Genomic DNA, 21124 nt, shown 5'->3' with positions numbered 1-21124 from the left:
CAAGGTAAGCACATGAGTCGTATGTGTTGGGTTGATGTTACAGCAGAGATGAGAGACAGAAGGGCAGTTTAGGTGATTCTTGGTGCATGCAAATCACGATAAAGAGTAGTACGCGTGAACCTAGACTGAAGTCACAGGTGCTGTTGCATACCAAATAGCAACTTATAGGTCACAGGGAATGGGGATGACTGATTCAGTATCATGAAAAGCGAGACTTGAAATGTGAGTCGATAGCAGACAGAGAAACAGTAGTGTGGAAACTGATAGCTAAAGTAGAAATGCATAATTGATGTTGTCATTGAGTAGGTGTATATGTAAATGCTTCACCCCAGTGCAGATAAGAAATGGTTACTTGACAGAGATTAAATGTAAAAATGATCATCTATCGCACTTACAAAACTACAAAATGTAGAAAGTAAAGAAATGCTTCTTGCCTAACGATGCCAGATCATGAAGAAAAATGCAGACAAGAATTTACATTTTGTAATTTGCACTGATGTTGCTCTGTTATGTTAGTTTTCTATAAAACAGAATAACAGTTACACATTCTGACACAGAAAGATATTCAATATGATACAGATAAAATATAACAGATGATATAAAGTCAGAAATGTGAAATGTGCAGACCTGCATCCAGGTATTCTATCAGGCGTGTCTAAGAAGCTGTTAAAATGAAAAATTGTCATGTATGATGTGACAGTTGGACATAGTGCCGCTCCATGCAGCTCTACGTAGTTTATATACAGCAGCCAAAGTAAAAGGGAAAGGATGCCGGATTTAGCCCTACCTTTGCTGCATTGTTCCTTCCTGAGAGCTTGTTGTTTGAGGACATCAGCCATAGTGTGGAGCTGACAGGCAGTGATACTGAGACTAGTGTTACTTGAGAGCCTTAAATGTGGCCCTCATTGTTCAGTGCCTCTTGGTCAGAAAGTGTTTGAGAAGTCGAACTGCGTTTGTGAAAACAGCGCTGTTGCATTTTTCAACTTATGACAAAGTATTCAAGACATCATTGGGGGACTCTTGAAAAGATGTTCCTGCGTGCAAAAATTGTGCAACAGTGTTACAGTACAGTCCTGATCAAAAGTTTAGACCACATGCCTTTAAAAGGTCAAATCTGTGCAAAAATAAGGATTTTTGTGGCTTTGGAGTGGATTGGATCAATCCTTTTTAGAGAGAGGGACTTACCATCAAATAGATGATTTTCTTCTAAGCCCATTTCATTTAATTTAGAGAGGCTCACCTTGTGCATGTTTAAAGGGATGTCGAAACCCAGGATGGGGGGCACGGCAGACCCACGACCAGGCCGGCAAGGCGAGGAGCTGGCCCGAATGGTGGCTGAAATGGCGACTACCCAGTGGAGTTGGTGCCTGTACGGGGAAGTCTGTGCGACCGAAGGCAAAGGTCGACGCGTGGTTGTGGTCTTGTCCTGCCTTCATTATTGTGGTTTATGTGCTCTTGGGTGGTGTTTTTCTGTTGGCTGTGTGCAGGAGGATGGAGGCTGGCCTGTGCTGGCAGACATAGGTACCAGGCTAGTAGTCTAGCTGCACCTAGGTGGGTCTGGGGCAGGCTTGGGGTTCTGTGTGTGCTCCACCTCCAGGCTGGGGCTCTGGCTGGGCCTTGGGGGCATGGGTCCGGGTTGGTGTGTGGCACTTGGCCCCAGCGTCTGTGGGGCTTGGCAGTACCCCTGGTCCAAGGGCAGGCTGTTGCCCTTGGTGGATTCCAGGGAACGGGAGTGCCTACCAGGGTCGGCGGGGTTGCTGGGTCCAGGGAGGGGGGACTTTACATAGAGTATGAGAATGTTGGTGTGTGTACAGTGTTCACTTCTGTTTGTCTCCATGTTGGGTGCATGCTGAGTATTTGCATATGTGTGCATGAGGGTGGCAATGCATGTTTGTGTCTGTGTGTGCCTGTTTGTCTGTGTTTATTGATGGATGGATGGATGGATGGATGGATGGATGGATGGATGGATGGATGGATGGATGGATGGGCTGACTTTTATGGTTTCTTGACTGACATTATGCTTTATATGATGGTGTCCTCATTGTTAGGGATTTTAATGTTCACGTTCTATTAATGAGCCAGTGGCAAAGGACTTTGTAAACATCACGGACACTTTTAACCTTGTGTCTCATTCCACACATAAAGGCGGACACACTTGATCTTCATTTATGTTCTTTTCTCAACTTGTGATGCAGTGTTCTCTGATCATGTTCCTGTGTTATTTGAAGTTCCTCTTTCCTGTACCACAGTTTTTTTTAAATATGTTTGATTGTTTGTGCTTTTCTTATTTGTGCCTATACCACAGTTGAACCGCACTCTCCTGCTCGCTGTAGGTGCCAGTATACCCTCTGTATTGCTTCACGACATCATCACAGATTCAGCCACTACCTGCTGCTTCTGGCCATTTGCACTCTACTCCTGCACTCCGTAGACATTGAGGGTTCTTGGGAGGGGTTGAGCTGACACCAGCTGTTGTCTGGCAAACGGTCATTGGCATCATGCCCCCCACCCCCCTTCGCCTCTCTGGGGCTGCAGGCTGGCCCGGTCGGGGGTCTGGTGGGCTGCTCTGCTGCTGCGTAGGCTGGGGTAATTGTCATGCTTAGTACTGGCACAAGATGGTGCTAAACATATTCTAAAAATTCTAACTTTAAGCACTTATTCCCTAAATCCAGTTTTTGAGAGCAGGGCTCCACGCTTCAAATAGTCTTCACACATGTGGAGTTTCATGTCCACTTTAACCCTGCATTTCAACATACAACTACTTGTATAGATGCCCTTCTCCACGTTAAACAGATAAGGGCATCTATTGCATTTTAAAACAGAGAGGGTAGACAGATACTTTAATATTAACATATCAATGAAAAAACATCGTTGGCTAAATGTACAACATATAAACAGCTTTTTTGCTAATACATAATTCATTTTTAATCATCCTGTAGATATATACAGTGAACCATGTCACACAGTTCTCCCTTAATTTCAGATGTGCTTTTATTTTAAAGTAAAATTTACTTTTTAAAATTATGATGTAGGCCTGTGTTTCTGAGCTGATTAAAAGCTTTGAAAAGCGTTGTTAATCTGTAGAGCCAGCACCCCAATACTGGAAATCTGAATCGGCTCTTTGTTTAAGAAATCCTAATGTTTGCTCCTGTGAGTATTACCGGTACCCAGTAGTCTTTGAAGAAGTTAGATGGAGCTGCTGGGTGAGGGGACTCCCCCAGTTCTAACTGCCTCTATCCTCCAGATGTCTACCCTGCCTACTCTGATAAAAACCCAGTGGTCATGAATAGCTTTGCAGGCCCAGTATTTCACCAGCCACACTGTTGCAGAAGCTCCCTTCTACATAGGTGGACTTGGTGGATTCAATTTAGTGGCTTGGAAAACTAAGCTCCAAGGTGATACTGTTTATTCAAAGGCTAATACTCAGATTTTTAAAAAGGGAATGTCCACAATTTAGACTTTCTGAAGATTGTTTTAGTAAAGCAATTTAGCAGGAGCAAAGCAAACAACAAACCAAGTAATAATAATAATCACATAATAATCAAATGACTTGAATTATACTTATCTAATTAACCTACTCTAAGCTAACACTGATTTTGTTCTGATCTTTGAGAGGAGAGAGACTGAGGAGAGAACAGGCACGCCTTGGCCACCGACGCACTTATGTGTCTTTCATGCTGATAACAATAATAATCCAACAGGAAAACAGCAAAACTTGTAAATTCAGTCCATCAATAATAACATTGATAGAGTCACTAGCGTTTTGTTTTTATAAGACGTTGTTTTTATGTATCTAATGATATTAGGATTCAACTGTATTGTATAAATACACATGTATAAATACGGGATAGTAAAATACAGTTTGCATCTAATCAGAAGTGCAAGAGCAGTAAGTGCAACAGGAGCAGATTATACACAGAGTGGGGGGATAACAGGTGGGAATAGTTATGAACAGATTATGTACAAATAAGTATACAGATGTTTATATAGAGACAGCAAATATACAGATGCACTGATATGTCTTTTGTTTTCAAATAGATTTTATATGGTATAGTTATGTGTGAAATAAATATAAGATCAGTTCCATTCCTATTTTCACTGAGTGCAGTGCATTCGTTTCCTGGTGCATGCTTTTGGCTTATAGTAATTCATGTAAACTCTGATATTGCTGCAGCTCTGTTCTGTGTCTGTCAAGTACCACGTGTCGAAAACAATACTTCCATTCACTCATTTCGAAACAAAATGGGTAATGAGCCTACATCCAGACAGCTATTCGGCACGAAATGCTTTTATTTTGAAAATACATTTCCGGTAACAGTCACGTTAAGTGAGGCAAACCTAACAATCCGACCGTCTCTCAGCACCATCCAAACATTAGCTTGCTAAATAGCTTCCAGCTACCCAAACTGAAGAAAACCGAGCGCTCCATCCAAATAATCTATGAGTCGCAAACGAAACCACAGTTTCACTGAAGCGAGCCTGTCTCCTGAAGCCCACGGCGTCTTCATGGAGCCTCCCGGGTCAGTAAGTGCAGCTGACGGTGATTTCGTGGAGCTGGAACCCGACGAAGAGCTTCTCTGCTCGGTTAGTGACATCACTGAGCACCTCGGGAGAAACATCACCGTAGTGCTGGAGACTGCGTTGTCCGAGATCCGTAAAATGGTCAGCATCCGGATAAGAGTATTGAAAATGGAACTTCGCGAGAAAAGCGAAGAAATCGAAATGTTAAAAGCACAACTGGATACAGTTCAGCGGGATGGTAGGGACGCATTTCCTGGCGTGGCGAGCGTAGAGCCGCCTGCAGAGGCTGGCTTCAAGAAACATGACTTCAGCTCTGGAGCCAAGCACAACAATATCGACCCACGGAGAGCCAAAGCGCTCATGTCTGGTGTGAAGAAGGAAAATATAGACGCCATTTGTCACTATCTGATGAAAGACAAGAACTCGAGAGGATGTGCTGAAATGGACGGAGACCAGAGCGACCAGGCCGGTGACAGGGAGGTGCGCCAAGGGCCAGACCCGCATTCCCTCAACTTGTGGTCGGACAGCGGGATGGCCGGGACCGTGTCTATGCACGTAGATTCCGAGTCCACCACAGATGACATCTTCAGCATGCTCCCTTCCGGTAGCAAGCGAATGTATGAATATGAATGGATGGCACCAATGGAATACACTTCAGACCTGAAAGGTAAACACACATAGACGTAGTCATAAATAATGCTTATTTACTTATAACTTGATGACTAATATGACTACAGAGCCAAGTACGTGTTTACCACAATATAGAAACGTATAAGTGCTTGAAGTAGTTCTCCAGGCTTGTTGAAGGGCATCCAAGGCTCTCCAACTCCAAATGCGTCCTAAAGCATGACTGAGCATGCGTTTCACACGCGAACCTCTCATGAACTCTTCTGTGCACATAGTGACCATTTTTGGCACTTTTTTTTTGTAGTGTTAAAATGGGAACAAATTATGTGTTTTTGCAGTTTGCTGCTAAAACAAAATAACTAATGACATCACAAGCCCAGCACGTTCAGGGTGCATCCTCCTGTTGTCCACGTGGGGACAGTGTTTATATTGCAAACTGTCTTTGGTAGATTTTTTTACCAGCGTCTGTGACATTCAACAGTTGGCTCACTGTTTGGATGCACAAAAGAAAATAATGACTACACTACACACTAACTACACACTCCAAATAAGCCGAGTGTCACAAATCTTTTACCATCACTCTCACTCTTCCCCTGGTTGGTGTGGTGCATTTTCCTACAGAAATGGGGAGTGTCATGTTTGTTTTTCCTTTGTTTTTCTCACAAGCACTTTCTGCTTGTGACGGCGTTCTTTAGAAAATCCCATTTTTACCTTTTCTTATTGCACTAAATGTGACGATGCATTCATGGAAAGCATCGTGTAAATCATTTATCATAAGTCTCATTTTGCTTTGTCTGTCAGCAAAATAAAAAAACTGGTACATATTGGTTCACACTTTGGACAAAAGTTGAAATGAGACACTGCGAGGTTGTGTCATTTTAAATCAGTCATGTGATTTGGGGGCCACTTACTTACCCTAACCCTATACAGGCCTCTATGGGGTTAGGTAAGTGGTGCTGGCAGACCACCTGACTCCAGGACATCACCATCAAGCACAATCATTACCTTTTTATGAACAGCATAAAAATGTAATACAATAATATATTCATACACTTCATGATAAATTTGATTTACATTGTTGACTTTTACTTTTCTGCAAATTCATGTTTTGTATTTTGAACTTAATTGTTCAAAAATATCCAATAATATATCAACATTTTAGATCTGGACAGTTTTGCAAGTAATAAGTCTTTATATTGATTTGATCTGTTGTATCAGTCTATTTATATGGTAACCACTGGCTTGTAGAACATTAATATTAACCCTGATTTTTCTGCTATTGTGCCGCAGTTATAAAGGAGCCTGATCATGAGAACGCCTGCACCACTGAGACAGAGAATGATGGGAATGAAGATGACTCGACCACGAGGGAGGGGTCGATACCTGAGCAAGCACAGACTCCGCTGTCACGTGCCGAGCCTTGCGACTTCTCTATGGAGCCTCAGAGCTCTCCAGGGGAGGAAGGGAATCCTTTGGAGGACTGCACAGACAGGCCTGAGGCAGGTGCGAATGTAGCGAATTATTTTAAAACCCCGTACTTATTGCATACAATTACAAGTGGCACATTGCAATACCAGGTCAGTGTATACAGCTGAACTATAATACTGGTGGTGACACATAGATAGGTTGTCTGTCATCAGTGACAGAAACTTTGATAAGAAAATAACTTTCATTTTGTGCACACTAATAAATGCAGCTGCCTGGTTGCTGCGCTCGGCGATGAAATTTTGTTTAGTGTTTATGTCATAAATGTTATCGTGAATTTATTTGAAACACTGTGATTTAATTTCAAGGCTAAATCACCCACCTTTAAGTGCCAGTTCACAACAATAATCAACTCAAGGCATGTTGTGTGGTGGACGTTTCAAATAACGACTGAAACCGACAATTTCAAACTAAATATTTACTTGGTGAAATTGCTGATGTTGACGAATAGCAAGGGATACATAACTTTCATATTCTGCACATAACCTTCATAACATCAGCAAGAGGCTAGCAGCAGCACTAGGATAATTCCCTGCATTTCAAAATAAAAACACTTCCTGTCTATACCTTTCAAAATAAAGCAAAAATAATTGTCACTAGCAGTTTAAACATAGCTGCAGTTTATATATTCACTGTAATAAATGACAAGAAGAATAAGCTGAATCAGCTGAACCCAATATCATAAAGTGTCATTTAATTTCAATTCACAACATCCCCCCCCCCCACCCCCCCCCCACCCCCCCATCAGCAGTTGTTCATCAGTATCCAGCTACCTTACATCTCTAATGGATGTGATAGCCGAACAGGTCTCTTCAGCAAACTTCCTCACAAGTGCGAACATTACATGAACAAATGCGTTTATCGCTCCCTGGAAAAAAATGCTATTCTCCCGATCCTCCAGGTTTGGGAGGGTCAGTTATTGTCTCCAGTCAAGACAACATCTCCCACTTTCAACACTTCAGAGCAAATCCAGAGCAGTTCACTTCAGAGCCGTCTGTCAAGTTGTCACTGCCAGTGGCTCCATAAGCTGGTTAAGAATCTCTACCCATACTCATCCTCGACCAATGTCCCCCCAGCTTGCGTTGATCGTCTGAGATGGGCAAAGTGTAGTCTTTGGCAGAATAGAAGTGAGTCTCCCCCAAACGGACCTCTGATGCATCACTGTACACATAAGAAAGAGGTCGTGAATTCAACATGGCCTCTACCTCAAGTAAAGTAGTTAACACCTCAAAGTTCAGGACTCATCAAGAATGGATGCTCTCCGATGCATTCATCACAGTATGAATGTGTATGAATGTGTATGAATGTTAGATAGTAAGCACTTAACGACTTAGAAAACGTGCTTGTGTGGTGTGGATGTGGGTTTGATTGGGTGAAAGAATTAGTTGTATAAAGCGCTTTGAGCTTTGAGTGCTTTTCTACTCTATCTGAGCACTCAGAGTAGAAAAGCGCTGTATAATAACCACTCCATTTACCAGATGTGGGGTTCAACACCTGGCCCTGTGGTGCAGTCAGAGTAACAGAACTGAATACGCTCAAAACTAGAGAGGCTGTGGATAGAGCAGGGTAGGACTGGGCGATATATCGAGTTTTTTAAAAATATTGATATATTTTCATACGACATATAAGATGTGACAATATCTCCCCCTCCTCCCCCATAGCTTCGCCTGCAGGCAATGACAAGATGGACACGGCAAATCTCCGTTAACGAGTTACCGCGGATCGCCCCGTGCGTGGGGGTGGACAGCGTCAACATGTTAGCGAGCTAACCGCCTAACACCATGGCCTAGCATGGCCTAAAATCCTTTCATTTTCTCATAAATTGACAGCGCGCCTTATGTATGAATTCTGGTAGTGCTTGATGACCGCAAACCAATTTTATGTGGTACACAGCGCTCAGCAATCTGTCAAATGTTTCAGTACGACTTTGCTAAGCTACGGAGCTGCACCGCTTGATGAATTGTTGGAGCATTACGGCTACCGAGGAGCCTCGCGGAGTGTTACGTACTGTGCTTCAACGTGATATTACCGTACTGTGTATAAGGACCATAAATGGCACCTGTTCAGAGACGTGGTTATGAAGCGGATTTCAAACTCAAGGCTGTCAGTCACGCAGTAGAACTTGGGAACAGAGCAGCTGTGAAATCTGTCTGTTATTATGCTCAGCGTCTGTCAGTTTACATTTTGACTGCACAATTGTGAGCTTTTTGTTATGCACAAAAACAGTTTTCTTTTATTTATGGAACATTATTATTTAATAAATGCTCATAATTTATTTTTGAGTAATTTCTTCATGTACATCTACGCTCTATGTTAATAAAAGTGCCTGTGTGACATCTGGGACACAGCAAAAAGAACTCTGTTTTTGTTCTTACCTTATGGCTTTAAAACTAAAATATAGAGATATGAATTTTGGGTCATATCGCCCAGTTCTAGAGCAGGGCACTATGACCAAAAATATTTATCACCATATACATTTGAAAATTTGCGATAACGATATAACTGACGATATGATTGACACTAAACAAAATACTTTACAACTCCACAACTTTATTAGTGCAAAAAAAAAAAACATCAGTGTATTTTCACTTAAACAAGCAGCTGTTTTTTATGTGCATTAAAGTTATATAAACATTTAACATTGCAAATGCAAATTCCTTCTTGACAGTTTAACCAAAAGGCATTTCCAGTGGAAATTGGCCGACTTATCCTCAGCATAACCATGTATAATATCCACTAAAGTTAAAAAGAGGTTATGCACACACAATACGGTAACATTATGTTGAAGCACAGTACGTATCACTCCGCGAGGCTCCGCCTACGATAGCCGTAATGCTCCGACAGTCCATCAAGCAGTGCGGCTTCGTAGCTTAGCAAAGTCGTACTAAAACATTTGACAAAATAGTGCTTTGTTGTGTATCTGACGGATGAAAGCTTAACCAGTTCCACACCACTGAAGTTGCAGCATTTTTACAAACCAATTCTGGTTCATCCGTTTCATTCAACGATCCGCTTTCGCCCTTCTCATTTTCCGTCGCCGCCATGCTTTTTCCGCCATGTGCGTATGAAAACAAAGGCACTGCACATGCGTCATTTTCTTATTTTTGCCCAACATTATACCGGTATTACCGTGAACGGTATGATATGGCCCAGCCCTAGTTGTGGACTCTCCATTATCCCCCCTCACCTTACTCAAAAGCACTGTGTCTGCTGTGGAAACCTTCAGGTTTCTGGGATCCACAGTCTCGCCTCAGGAACTGTTGATCCAGTCTATAATCCAGTCTGTTCTCTGCTCATCCATTATTGTAGGGCTTGGATCAGCCACCAAACAGGCCAAGACCAGACTACAACGGACAATGAGGTCTGCAGAAAAAGTCATTGGTGCTGGTAGGCGCTACAGAGCACTGTATGCCAAAACAAGAAGACAGCGTCTTTCTATAGGCCATCACTTTGATGAATACTTACTACATTCACATAGTCCTGTACCAGTCATAGTACAGGACCATACCTGCTGAAATCAAAGCGTACTGCATACACTGTTTTGTTCTTTTGTATGTAATTACTTATCCATCCCTTATTTATCCCATAATTTCATTCCAACATTTTTGCTCTCTGCACCATACGTGTTGTTGTTGTCTTTGTATACGCGCGCACATACGTGGTCAATAAAACTGATTCTGATTCTGACATTTCCACGACCACCTCATTTGTGTGCACTGTCTGTCCACATAACTCTCAGATCTGGTGATTTTGTCCCATTTGCACAGATTCATGGCTGCGTTTGACAGAATCTCCTTTGCTGTTGTGGTAACCAAAAAGGCCTTCTCCACAAATGGTAAATGGACTGATTCTTATATAGCGCTTTTCTACTCTCCCGGAGTACTCAAAGCACTCTATACAACATGTCACATTCACCCACTCACACCCATTCTCACAAGCACTGACTCTAAACTGAGTGCTTTTCTAACTACATTCACACTCCGATGGATGCATCGGAGAGCAACTTGGGGTGAGTATCTTACCCAAGGATACTTGGCATGCAGACTGGAGGAGCCAGGGATCTAACCACCAACCTTCCAATCAGTAGGTGACCTGCTCTACCTCAAGAGCTACAGCCACCACATTACATGAACTGCAACGGAAACGCTTCATACTGCCTGAGATGTTTTCTTATGGTTGCAGCTAACAGGAATAGGCCGGCTAACACACCAAATACCACTCATTCACATGTCTGTGAAGGTTCTCAGTCATCCAGGTCATTGTAGTCAAAGGAGCTTGCAAAGAAAAGCGTCTGGACTTCTTTAAGTTGCTTGAAGACGGGCGAGAGGTGAAACGTCTTCAAGCAACTTAAAGAAGTCCAGCCGCTTTTCTTTGTAAGCTCCTTTGAACACTCATTCACATAATGCACAACTCAGTTTTGCAGCCTTTGGTTGGAGGTCCATCAAGCCACAGAAACCAAACAGCATGTGTGTCCTGTTGTCCTAGAGCAGGGGTAGGCAACCTTTTTGATGACGAGTGCCATCTAAAATTTCCTCAGAAGTCAATGTGCCATATAATTGCATTAGCAATAAATTTAATAACACTCTATATTAACAGTTGCTGCGCTGAGCGGACAGCTCCTGAAACATTTGAAGTGTCAGAATGTGGAAATTTCAACATTGCTTGAAAAAACTGACAGCTAGCAACGTCCCTCTCACCAGTAGGCTAAGTGATTTTTAGCCAATTACAAGTTGAATCTGGTAGTTGGGGTTGTTAGCTAAGATACCGTCATTAAGAAGCGGTACAACTAATGTGTCTATGCGAGCTAATTTGCAATGTGCACCGCTGGCCCGGCCATTTATTTTTTAATTCACTGCATGAAAACAAACGCTGTGGTGACAGTGATGTACAGTCTTGTTGGTATATGTATGATTTCTATACATTTTACATCAGATAAAAACTTTGGTTTAAGCTTCAGATAATTATTTAATAAAAGCTAGATATTTTAAATGAAAATAAGAAAGTATGTCTTTGTGCCCCCCTCTCCCTGTTAATGCCCTACCTGGCCCCCTGGCAAAACTTTCCTAGACCCGCCCCTGCACAGTTACCAGCTGTCAGCTACATAAAAAAGGATCCTGGTGTTATTTGTCTCTCAGAAACAGTTCATAACTTCCCTTCAACTCATTCATGTCACCTAAAAGGTAAACCTGCTTCTCCATCACCTGCTCAGCTCTGATGATTCAGTAAGGACATCTCCTGGTTTCATCTTCATGTTTCCCTCTCACCACATATCCAAACCGATACCATGACCAGCAGCTTTACAGCTGTGGCTCCAGCAAACATCAGCTGATACTAGAAAGTAATATTAAATAAATTCTAACAACAGCTGATCAAGCTTAAACGTGCTGCTGTTGTTTAGCGCGACATCCGCTGGTTTCCTCTTTCTGGCGCAAAGTCAGAGATAAACAAAGGAGAGACGGGACTTGCATCAGAAATACCAATCAGCTGATCATTGATCAGTTTCATGATTGAATGAGAGAAGAAAAGGCAGCTGACAGCGTAAAGATTCAGAATGACTCCAGCTTTGTGTCTTTTTTTCATTCTAGCTAAAGTACAGGACAAACTGTGTTCCTTTTCAGCTCAATACGAAACGCTTGATATTTTCTCTGAATACGTGACGATTCCGTTTTATACGGCATGGTTGGCAACCCTACTAACTAACCTTATGAATAAAATAAAGTTCACTATTAGTAACATCATAGCACCACCCAGCTGTATAGAAACTCCGTCATGCTAGCTAGTATGCAGTACGAGTTATTGTAACTGACAGTAAAAAGTCAGCACAAGGAAAATAAACTCCACCTAAACTTGGTTTATATCTGACCCAGATAGACTGCAGGTCATAACTTCTTACCTGAAGTTCAGTTCATTGATCAATGGTCATGAAAATTTGCATAATTAAGATTAAGGAACTGACCTCCCAGCTCATTGTTCCTTCAGTGGGCTGGTTTCAGTCATCATGCAAATGTACTGTTTATAAGATTGAAAGCTGCAGTCAGCTGAGACTGAAAATGCTACGTCCAGATGAACAGAATCAACTTTTGGAGAACAATGGAAAATGCATAACATGAGGAAAGACGAGGAGAAAAAATTAACTCAAACAGGGAGATCAGTTTGAGAACAGAAAAAAACACCTCAGCACATGAATCAGCACATCTCACTACATAGAAGACATAAGCTTCGAAGGCATTTGGAGGAGGGGGGTGATTGTAGGTCTGTGTCAGTGTACATGCATATGTGTGCGTATGAGTGTGTGTGTGTTCCGTGTTCAGCCGAGAGAAAGTGTCCCTTCACCCAGTTAGACAAAAGTCAACAATCTTCGGTCGACGCGGGTGGCCTTGAATGAGGAGGGAGAAAGTCACAACACAGTCTTGTTATCCAAAGGAGGATTGTTATTCCCGTCAGCTTTTGCCTTGAGCATCCAACTGGCGCCATGAGATGAAGATGGTAGTTGTTTTGGTTAGTGCGAACAAACTGCTTCCAATTTTACAGTTGGTCTAATGTCTGTCACTGGTCACCAGGTCTCTCAATTCGTGTTGTTCTTCTTCAAGATGTTATCCATATAGCAGAGCCATGAGCTTCTCCAAGATCTTATCCATATAGCATTCAAAAACACAGTCTGAGTACTCACAGCCCTGTCCATCGTCTATCATGTCGGCCAGCCTTGTGGGATTTTGAACAGCTGTAGCCGCTTCTTGTTCTTCAGTAAGCCAGGTCCAATCAGCCAGAACTCTGTTATCGTGGTTCCGAATTGGTAGATGTCGTTCACTGTCCTCCATCGAGAGTGTCGCCAGACACACGACGCAACTTACCATCGAGTAGCCGTCAGCAAACGTCGCCGCAGGACAATCAGGCTCTCCCAAGCCCAGGAAGGTGTCAGTTTCATTAAGGGACCAGTTGATCAAATCCATAATTCTTCTTTAGGTTTTTAGAGAACCAGTCTGGGAGACTCTCTTAGGGTTAGAGAATAAGCGAGACTATACAATAGACATGAGAAGCCAAGCAGGAAAGACAAGGGAGAGGGAGAAGGAGAAAGTGTGACCGCCTCCATCAAGAGCCAAGAGAAGAAGAAGAATATAGAATAGGGCAAATTATTATAAACCTTGTTTGTAAGGAGCAGGATTTTCAATGTAATTCTAGATTTAACAGGGAGCCAATGAAGGGAAGCCAATATAGCAGAAAGCTGCTCTCTCTTTCTAGTCCCTGTCAGTGCTGTCACTGCAGTATTTTAGATCAACTGAAGGCTTTTTAGGGAGTTTTTGGGGGAACGTGATAATAATTCATTACAGTAGTGCATTGAGAATATCCTGTTAAAAAAATGACTCCTAAATTCCTCACACTATTAATGCAGGCCAAAGCAATGGCACCCAGGTTAAAGATCTGGTTAGATATCATATCTCTAACATTTTTAGTGCAATGACCTCAGTTTATCTGAATTTAGGAGCAGGAAGTTAGAGGACATCTAGGTCTTTGTTTTTAAGACTTTCCTGCAGTTTAAGTAACTGGTGTGTGTTATCTGGCTCCATGGATAGACAGAGCTCAGGATCATCACATGGCATTAGAAATCTTGGAGTCATTTTTGACTATGATATGTCCTTCAGTGCATATATGTAGGACTGCTTTCATCCATTTGTGCAAAATCTCTAAAATTAGAAATATTCTGTCTCAGAGTGACATGCATTTATTAGGCTGGACGACTGTAATTCGTTATTATCAGGATGTCCTAAAACTCCCTGAAAAGCCTTCAGTTAATCCAAAATGCTGCAGCAAGAGTACTGACAGGGACTAGAAAGAGAGCAGATTTCTCCTTTATTGGCTTCCCTTCATTGGCTCCCTGTTAAATCCAGAACCCTGCTCCTCACATACATCTCATCAGTCAGTGGACTGGTTCATTCACACAAGCACTTTTTCTATATTGTTTTTAACAGCATAGTTTGTGTCTAACGTTCACCCTTACTTAGTATCTTGCACAAGGATATTTGGCATGCAGACTGGATTGAACCAACAACCTTCTGGTTTGTAGGTGACCCGCTCTACCACCTGAGCTGCAGCCACCCACCTTATAGGACCATATCACCCCATTAGAGCACTTCTGATTTGAGACTTTCTTCTTAGAGTAGTTACGGTATCCAAAGTCATATCCAGTGAGGATGCAACACTATTAACAACTAGATCTGGGGGAGCTCAGGTAGCTGCTCTCCTCTATGTTGGAACATGTCATCGAAGACGATAACAGTGGAGGAATTATATCCGTAAACTTAGTTACAGCACTTTCAGACTGTAATGCAATTTATTCCCTACTGCTGTGTTATTCATCATTGTAAATTTAACTGTCTTTGTTTCAGACCAGCAGTTATCCAGTCACACCTACATCTGCTCAATGTGTGGAACCTTCTGCCCTGACTCTTTCTTTCTGGAGGAGCACATAAAACTAATACACTCAGACTCTGCTGGAGCCCTGGCTCTCCAGGCACTCCAGTCCACGTCCTCCACTACACCCTCCATGGGAGATAGCAGTGGTGATTCCAGGAGGGCTGGTGGGAGCCAAAATGAGGGAAGCACACAATTTGGGTCTGTTGCAAGCATCAGTCAAGGAGGGGGTCCTATAAAAAAGGAGATAAAAATTGAGGGGGGGTATGAATGTGGGGACTGTGGCCGCCGCTTCAACTACCTCGGCAACCTGCGGCAGCACCAGCGCATCCATACTGGAGAAAAACCCTTTGTGTGTCCAGAGTGCGGGGAGAGATTTCGCCATGCAGCCCGCTTAAAAAGCCACAGGCTAATTCACAGCGGTGCCCAGAGCCCGTTTCCTTGTCCTCAGTGTGGGAAAGGTTTCTCTGTGCTGTCAGGACTCAAGAGACACCAACGGGTGCACACTGGTGAGAGTCCATACGCATGTCCTCAGTGCGGACGGCGCTTTAAAGAACTGGGAAACTTGTACACCCACCAGAGGATTCACAGCGGGGCCACACCCTACCGCTGTCAGCAGTGTGGGCGCAGCTTCCGACATCTGGGCACCTACAAGAGTCACCGCTGCACCCCGGGACAGTAATCGGCCTCTGCTTCTGCTCTCCACACTCCTAATACTATGAAGTCTAAAATGTAGATCAAAGATAGATTGTGATCCAGAGTTTGACTCATAAGTCGTAATTTCAGTGTTCTCTGATGACACCGTGAGGACGCTGGACATGTGAAGACTCGGTTTTATGAGATGATGCCCCAATGTTCATGTTCTGTTATATTCATGATGGAGATGTGCTTAATGAGCCTCAGTGTCTTGAATAAACTGACCTCAAGGCAAATACATTGAATTGTTCTTTAGCTTTCAACAGTATTGCAACGCCTTCATCACCAGATGAAGTCTGAAATTCTCTGAGAATAATCGGAAACCACCGGCAAAATGATTATTAAGCAAACCACTGGTACAAGTTACCTGTCCTGCAGTGAGATTGGTAAAGTTTTTTTCAATGTGTATACATTGAGCTTGGAAGTCCTATGGTGTATAGTGTATAGTATGGTGCTTATAAACATGACGGCAGGTGTGTCATAGCTAAATTCTCAAGAACCTGCTGTCTCTAAAGTCACTTAACTACTTCCTGAAGTAAAGCACAACATATTTTTTAAATTTAAAACTGCTTGAACAGACACAGAAACTTGTCAGCTTCTATGTGTAACAGGTAAGGTCCTAGATTTCTTCCTTTCTAATGATAAGAATATCATATTCACAGCCACATTTCTAAATTATGGCAAAATATTATATTTTTAAACCGGGTTTCATCTGGTCCTTTGCAGAGGGTTTGATTTTAGATTTGAGAAGTGATTCTACTCTACCGGAGTTGCAGCTCATTGAACATTGTACACACATCAAGAATACCTCTTCAGTCATTAAAATAATTTCATTTTGATCTGCTGACAAATTAAGGCGATTTACACATCTCTTTTATTAGCGTATAGTTAATATAGTTAGTATTTAAATATGTCCAAATGAAATCTTCAGAGCTCCGATGTGCAGCTGTCAATGTCAATATAAAAAGCAGCACTAAGGGCGCAGTTAGAGCTAAAGTTACTAACTCGAATTAATATTAATTGAAGCACTCTGTGCAATAAAACACCACATTAATAACTTTCTGCAGCATTATTCTCTCATCATGTCAATAAAAATGTTGCGTTTAACTTACATTTTGTATATTCTTTATATTTATCATCATCATCTGGTAACATTTGTGATTCGATTGGGGAAAAACCCAAGAGATCACTTTATGCGGAAGAGTCATATGACGTGCAAAAGTCCCATGTTTATATGAGCGCACACAGAGCTCGGCTTAACAGAGACAGCTGTTAATCACTATTGTGATACCTGTTATTCCCAACTTGGGTTTTAGGTTTGTTGAACAAGCAAAGGCAAAAAAAAAAGAAAAGCCTGTGTGTGTTTGTTTCTGGAACACTGAACTTTCTGCACTTATTTCAAAAGATCCTGAAACAACAACGCATTTTAATAATTTACCAAAAACGATGCCAAACTGGAGTAATGGCGTATGAAAAGCTAAGTACACTCCATGAACTCAGTAACTTGGAGAACCACTTGAAGAAGATGTTTTCTGTGTGACTTTATCAGTCTCCTCATCACATTGTTGTGGAGGGACTTTGGCCTACTCTTGTTTACAGCGTTGGTTCAGTTCAGTGTTTATGTACAGGTCTGCTAAGGCCCACCACAGCTTTCACGACATGGTCTGGACTTCGACTGGGCCATTGCAACACTTTCTTTTCTGTTTTTTTAACCATTCTGTTTGATATTTTCTGTTTTGTGGTCATTGTCCTGCTGCAGTATTAGAAAAGCTCATGACTGCTTCAATGACTACGAGATCATGTGGCTGCAAAACAGAACAAGCAGACCAAATAATTTTTTGTTTTGTTTTTTTGTGTTTGTTTACAGTTTCTTCATGTGAATTTGCTGTGACATCAAACCCTGGGTCAGTGATTTTGAATATTATCCACTTGTGAATAATTGTTCTCACTGCAGAATGAGATGCAATTGTTGGAAATGGCCTTTAACCCTTCCCAGATTAATGGTCAGCTTCCCTGAGTTAATGGCTTTCCTCCTCAGCATTGTGTAGACTTTTTATCTCCTGAAAATATGAATAAAAATAAATCTAACTACAAGTATTGGCTCCTCATATTATTTAAGTAATAAAATGATCTTTGTTACCAGGCCAGTAAAACACTGGTCTTTTTTTATGCATTCAGAAACTTGATGACATGCTGGGATATTTCAATCAGAAAGGCAAAGCATTTCTTATTTGACCAACATGGTTGAAGTATGTTTAAATCATGAATCTTTGATAACTAAAATGTAACAGTTTGACTCTCGTAGGTTCATATTAACTGATTTGTTCTCAAACCCGCTGAATCTCCAGGATCCCTCTTACATGTGTAACTAAATGGACGGACCTGACGAAGCTTTTGGACAGCACCACCCACATGTAGACTGTTTGTGTAACACCAACAAAACTTGGCTTTTGTGATATGTTTGCTGTCCTGATGCTACTTTGTGTTTATATTTAAAACCTAATTCTACAGTTTGTGTGTTTGATGATACAAAATTGTGAATTGCAGAAAAGTCATTAGCCACTGAAAGAAAAAAAAAAAGCACATAAGTGTCAAACATGAGTTTGACACTTATGTGCTAGAGGGTGTGGGAAGCCATAGCCCCGCCCCCCAGAGCATGGGACATATCAGGAAGGAACTTGGGGTTAGTAGTAGTTAGGATATTTGGCATTCTGACTGGGAGCAGCAGGGATCAAACCACCAACCGTCTGATTAGAGAAAGACCTGCTCTACCTTCTGAGGTACAGCTGCTCCAACTTAACATGTGTCTCATTGGACTGTGGAAGAGCCTATAAACTCCACAAATATGCTCTAGCTAACCAGTTAGTTTAAACACAAAGCCCTCTTGCTGTAGGGCATCAGTGCCAGTCACCTCACGATCTCAATGTCAGATTCTATTCCTGCATTTTGTGTTTTAAGACAGAGTATTTTATACACCATTAAAACTGCCTGAAAGATATCCATGCAGTTAGCTGTGCTCTGTGTCAGCCCAACTGAAATCATAATTTCATGTAGTAGCTTCTTTTCCCTGACTTCCATCCACAGACAGATGTGCACAGATGTTCAGACCTCGGTCAGATAGTGGACCAGCGTCGCTGACGAGAGAACACATCCACTGTGCCAAGACATTTATTGTATTTAACATTTCAAAGTTTGGCACACTTTTGCTCTTGTCTGCAAACATTAATAGCCTCTGCAGTCCAGCTGGCCCCGTTCCTTTTTATTATTCTGCACGGGCGTCTTCTTCAGCTACAGCTGCTGTGAAACATGAATGTGTGATTGAATGTGTTTTAAAATATATCAAGATACAAAAGTATTCTTGTCATTGATTAAGTCTATGGTGTTCTACCATCTTCAGTGTTTTAAGGTTTTAAAATAGGTTATAGATTTGTCTGGATTATTTTTAGCCCACACATTGAATTTTAGCGGTGTTTCCATGTTTTTCTTAATTTGTTTTCTTCACTATTATCTATTATAGGATAATGTAGGAATGTTTTCTTTTTAAAGCAACGTTAGATGACGGTTTAACAGAGGTGCTACATCATTTCAGTGTAAAAACATTTCACCCTTTTTCTTGGTGTAATGTTGGCCCATCAGCACAACACAACCCCTGTCTGTAAGTGCTAAAAGACAGGTAAAACACAGTGCTAAGCAATGTAGAAACAACCTCTTTCCAATAAATAAACACATGTTTCTGCAACATAGGGACTACCTATGTAACAGAAACTACTACCTACCCTATCCCCATTATTGTACGATCTACTGTACAATATAAAGCACCTTGAGGCGACTGTTGTTGTGATTTGGTGCTATATAAATAAACTTGAATTGAATTGAATTACCACTACACACACAGTGAATATAGGTCGGCATACATCGCTGTGCGGTCTGGAAAAGGCCTAAGACACTACTACAAAACTTTAGACACTTTTATTCTCCTTGTACAGAGGTGTGCATGGTCATGAAATATACAAAGCAACAATTGGTCAAGAAGGAGGTTTTGCCTACCAGGTATTCATCAGTGCAATTCTGGTTTCTAGTTACTTTTGCTGTTATTTATACAACTGGAACTGGATCTGGAAGACTGCTAAAAGTACAGCAGTGGTGAGAAAGCACTGCTGCATGCTGCATGGAGGGATACACATGCTGACAAATATGGCAATAAAATCCTTTAGACCCACTGTTTCACCAACCTTCTACTTGCCTTTCACTAACCCCTGTCTTCATGACTAACGCACTACTTCCTGTTATATTTTTGGAAGGTTGAGTTGGAGCGTGAGAATGCCTTGGGGTATGGCTGTCTTGACCTAGTGGTATAAAAATAATATTTAAAAACAAACAAACACATAGTTTAAAAAAGATCTGATGGCAAACCTCGCCCTTTTGTGAGGCCATGAGGGCTGGTATGTATTAGGATGCTTTCTTTTTATCACGATTAGAGCGAAGAGTTAAGTTTGGGTGAGTCCCATGAGAGCCTGTGGTTTTTAAGTGGGTTGTAGCACTCTTGACTTAGGGAATGGCTTGGTTAAACATTGCCTCCCAGAAAGAAAATGTGAAAGGAAGTTATGGGAACAGGAGGTGGGGTTCCAAAGGAGGCCCTAGACTGACCAATTTAAACTTGTTATTAATGACTGCCTGAGTTTTTGCATGGCAAACATCTGGATTTCTCCCACAGTTGGGCTGATGCACCTCCAGAACTCCCACCACAAGTCTCTTCCACCCTCGGCTAAATATTATCTCACCTTACAACCTGTAGAACTCCCATAAAGTACACTGGTTTGGAGGTGCGCCACAGTCTGTTTCGATTAGTGGCTGTCAGTGTGACAGCAGCGCTGTGCTATCTTAGTGGCTGGAAGTGGTCGATCTCTGCTCTGTAATGTTTGGTTATCAGCTTGGTCACAAAAACATGTTGTTCTGTCAGAAACAATGCTTGGTGCATTTTGCTATGTCAGTCTAATGCAGTACAGTCCCAAAACAAAGCTGAAACAGTTGCAGAGACTATCCAAGTATCTTTGGTTTGTTTCCCTGTCACAATCCAAGCTGACCAGGACAAAGACACAACACAGTGGAACTGTTTCTGGCCTTTTCTATATTTATCAACAGTCCAAAGCAATCTTTGTCTTCTGAGCATGAAGCTGCTGCTGATCACTCCCTCTCTTCTCACCCTCGCTTCAACTACGTCCATCAGCTTTATGCCTGTGTAGTTACTATAGCTCGGCACTAGCACACTTCAGTATTCCTCAGACATCCTTCCATTTTCCAAGACTGTGTTAAACAATCCAGTCAAAAAGTCCACTGTCTGTCCACAGGTATGTTATCTGGTCTTTTCTATTCTTCATCCTCTTCA

General features: G+C 41.9%; 1 protein-coding gene across 1 annotated transcript; it reads left to right on the top strand.

The window, feature by feature from the left end:
* Window positions 1-4364: 4364 nt before the first annotated feature.
* Window positions 4365-15957, top strand: znf16l (zinc finger protein 16 like). Its single transcript, XM_085350447.1, has 3 exons — window positions 4365-5188; window positions 6439-6651; window positions 15018-15957. Exons 1-3 carry the CDS (start codon window positions 4441-4443, stop codon window positions 15722-15724), a joined length of 1668 nt encoding a protein of 555 aa, XP_085206573.1. The 5' UTR covers window positions 4365-4440; the 3' UTR covers window positions 15725-15957.
* Window positions 15958-21124: the final 5167 nt, after the last annotated feature.

The sequence above is a fragment of the Diplotaxodon limnothrissa genome, linkage group LG3 (assembly GCF_057381915.1).
Source record: "Diplotaxodon limnothrissa isolate DT_005_m linkage group LG3, D_limnothrissa_male_GT1.1, whole genome shotgun sequence".
Classification (NCBI taxonomy): domain Eukaryota; kingdom Metazoa; phylum Chordata; class Actinopteri; order Cichliformes; family Cichlidae; genus Diplotaxodon; species Diplotaxodon limnothrissa.
This window is presented reverse-complemented; position numbering and strand designations above follow the sequence as displayed.

Excerpts from the sequence above, each read along its gene's own strand:
- znf16l (XM_085350447.1), top strand. The coding sequence starts at position 4,441 with ATGAGTCGCAAACGAAACCACAGTTTCACTGAAGCGAGCCTGTCTCCT. Across the intron at positions 5,189-6,438 it reads ATACACTTCAGACCTGAAAG|TTATAAAGGAGCCTGATCAT; the intron begins GTAAACACACAT and ends ATTGTGCCGCAG. Across the intron at positions 6,652-15,017 it reads CACAGACAGGCCTGAGGCAG|ACCAGCAGTTATCCAGTCAC; the intron begins GTGCGAATGTAG and ends TCTTTGTTTCAG.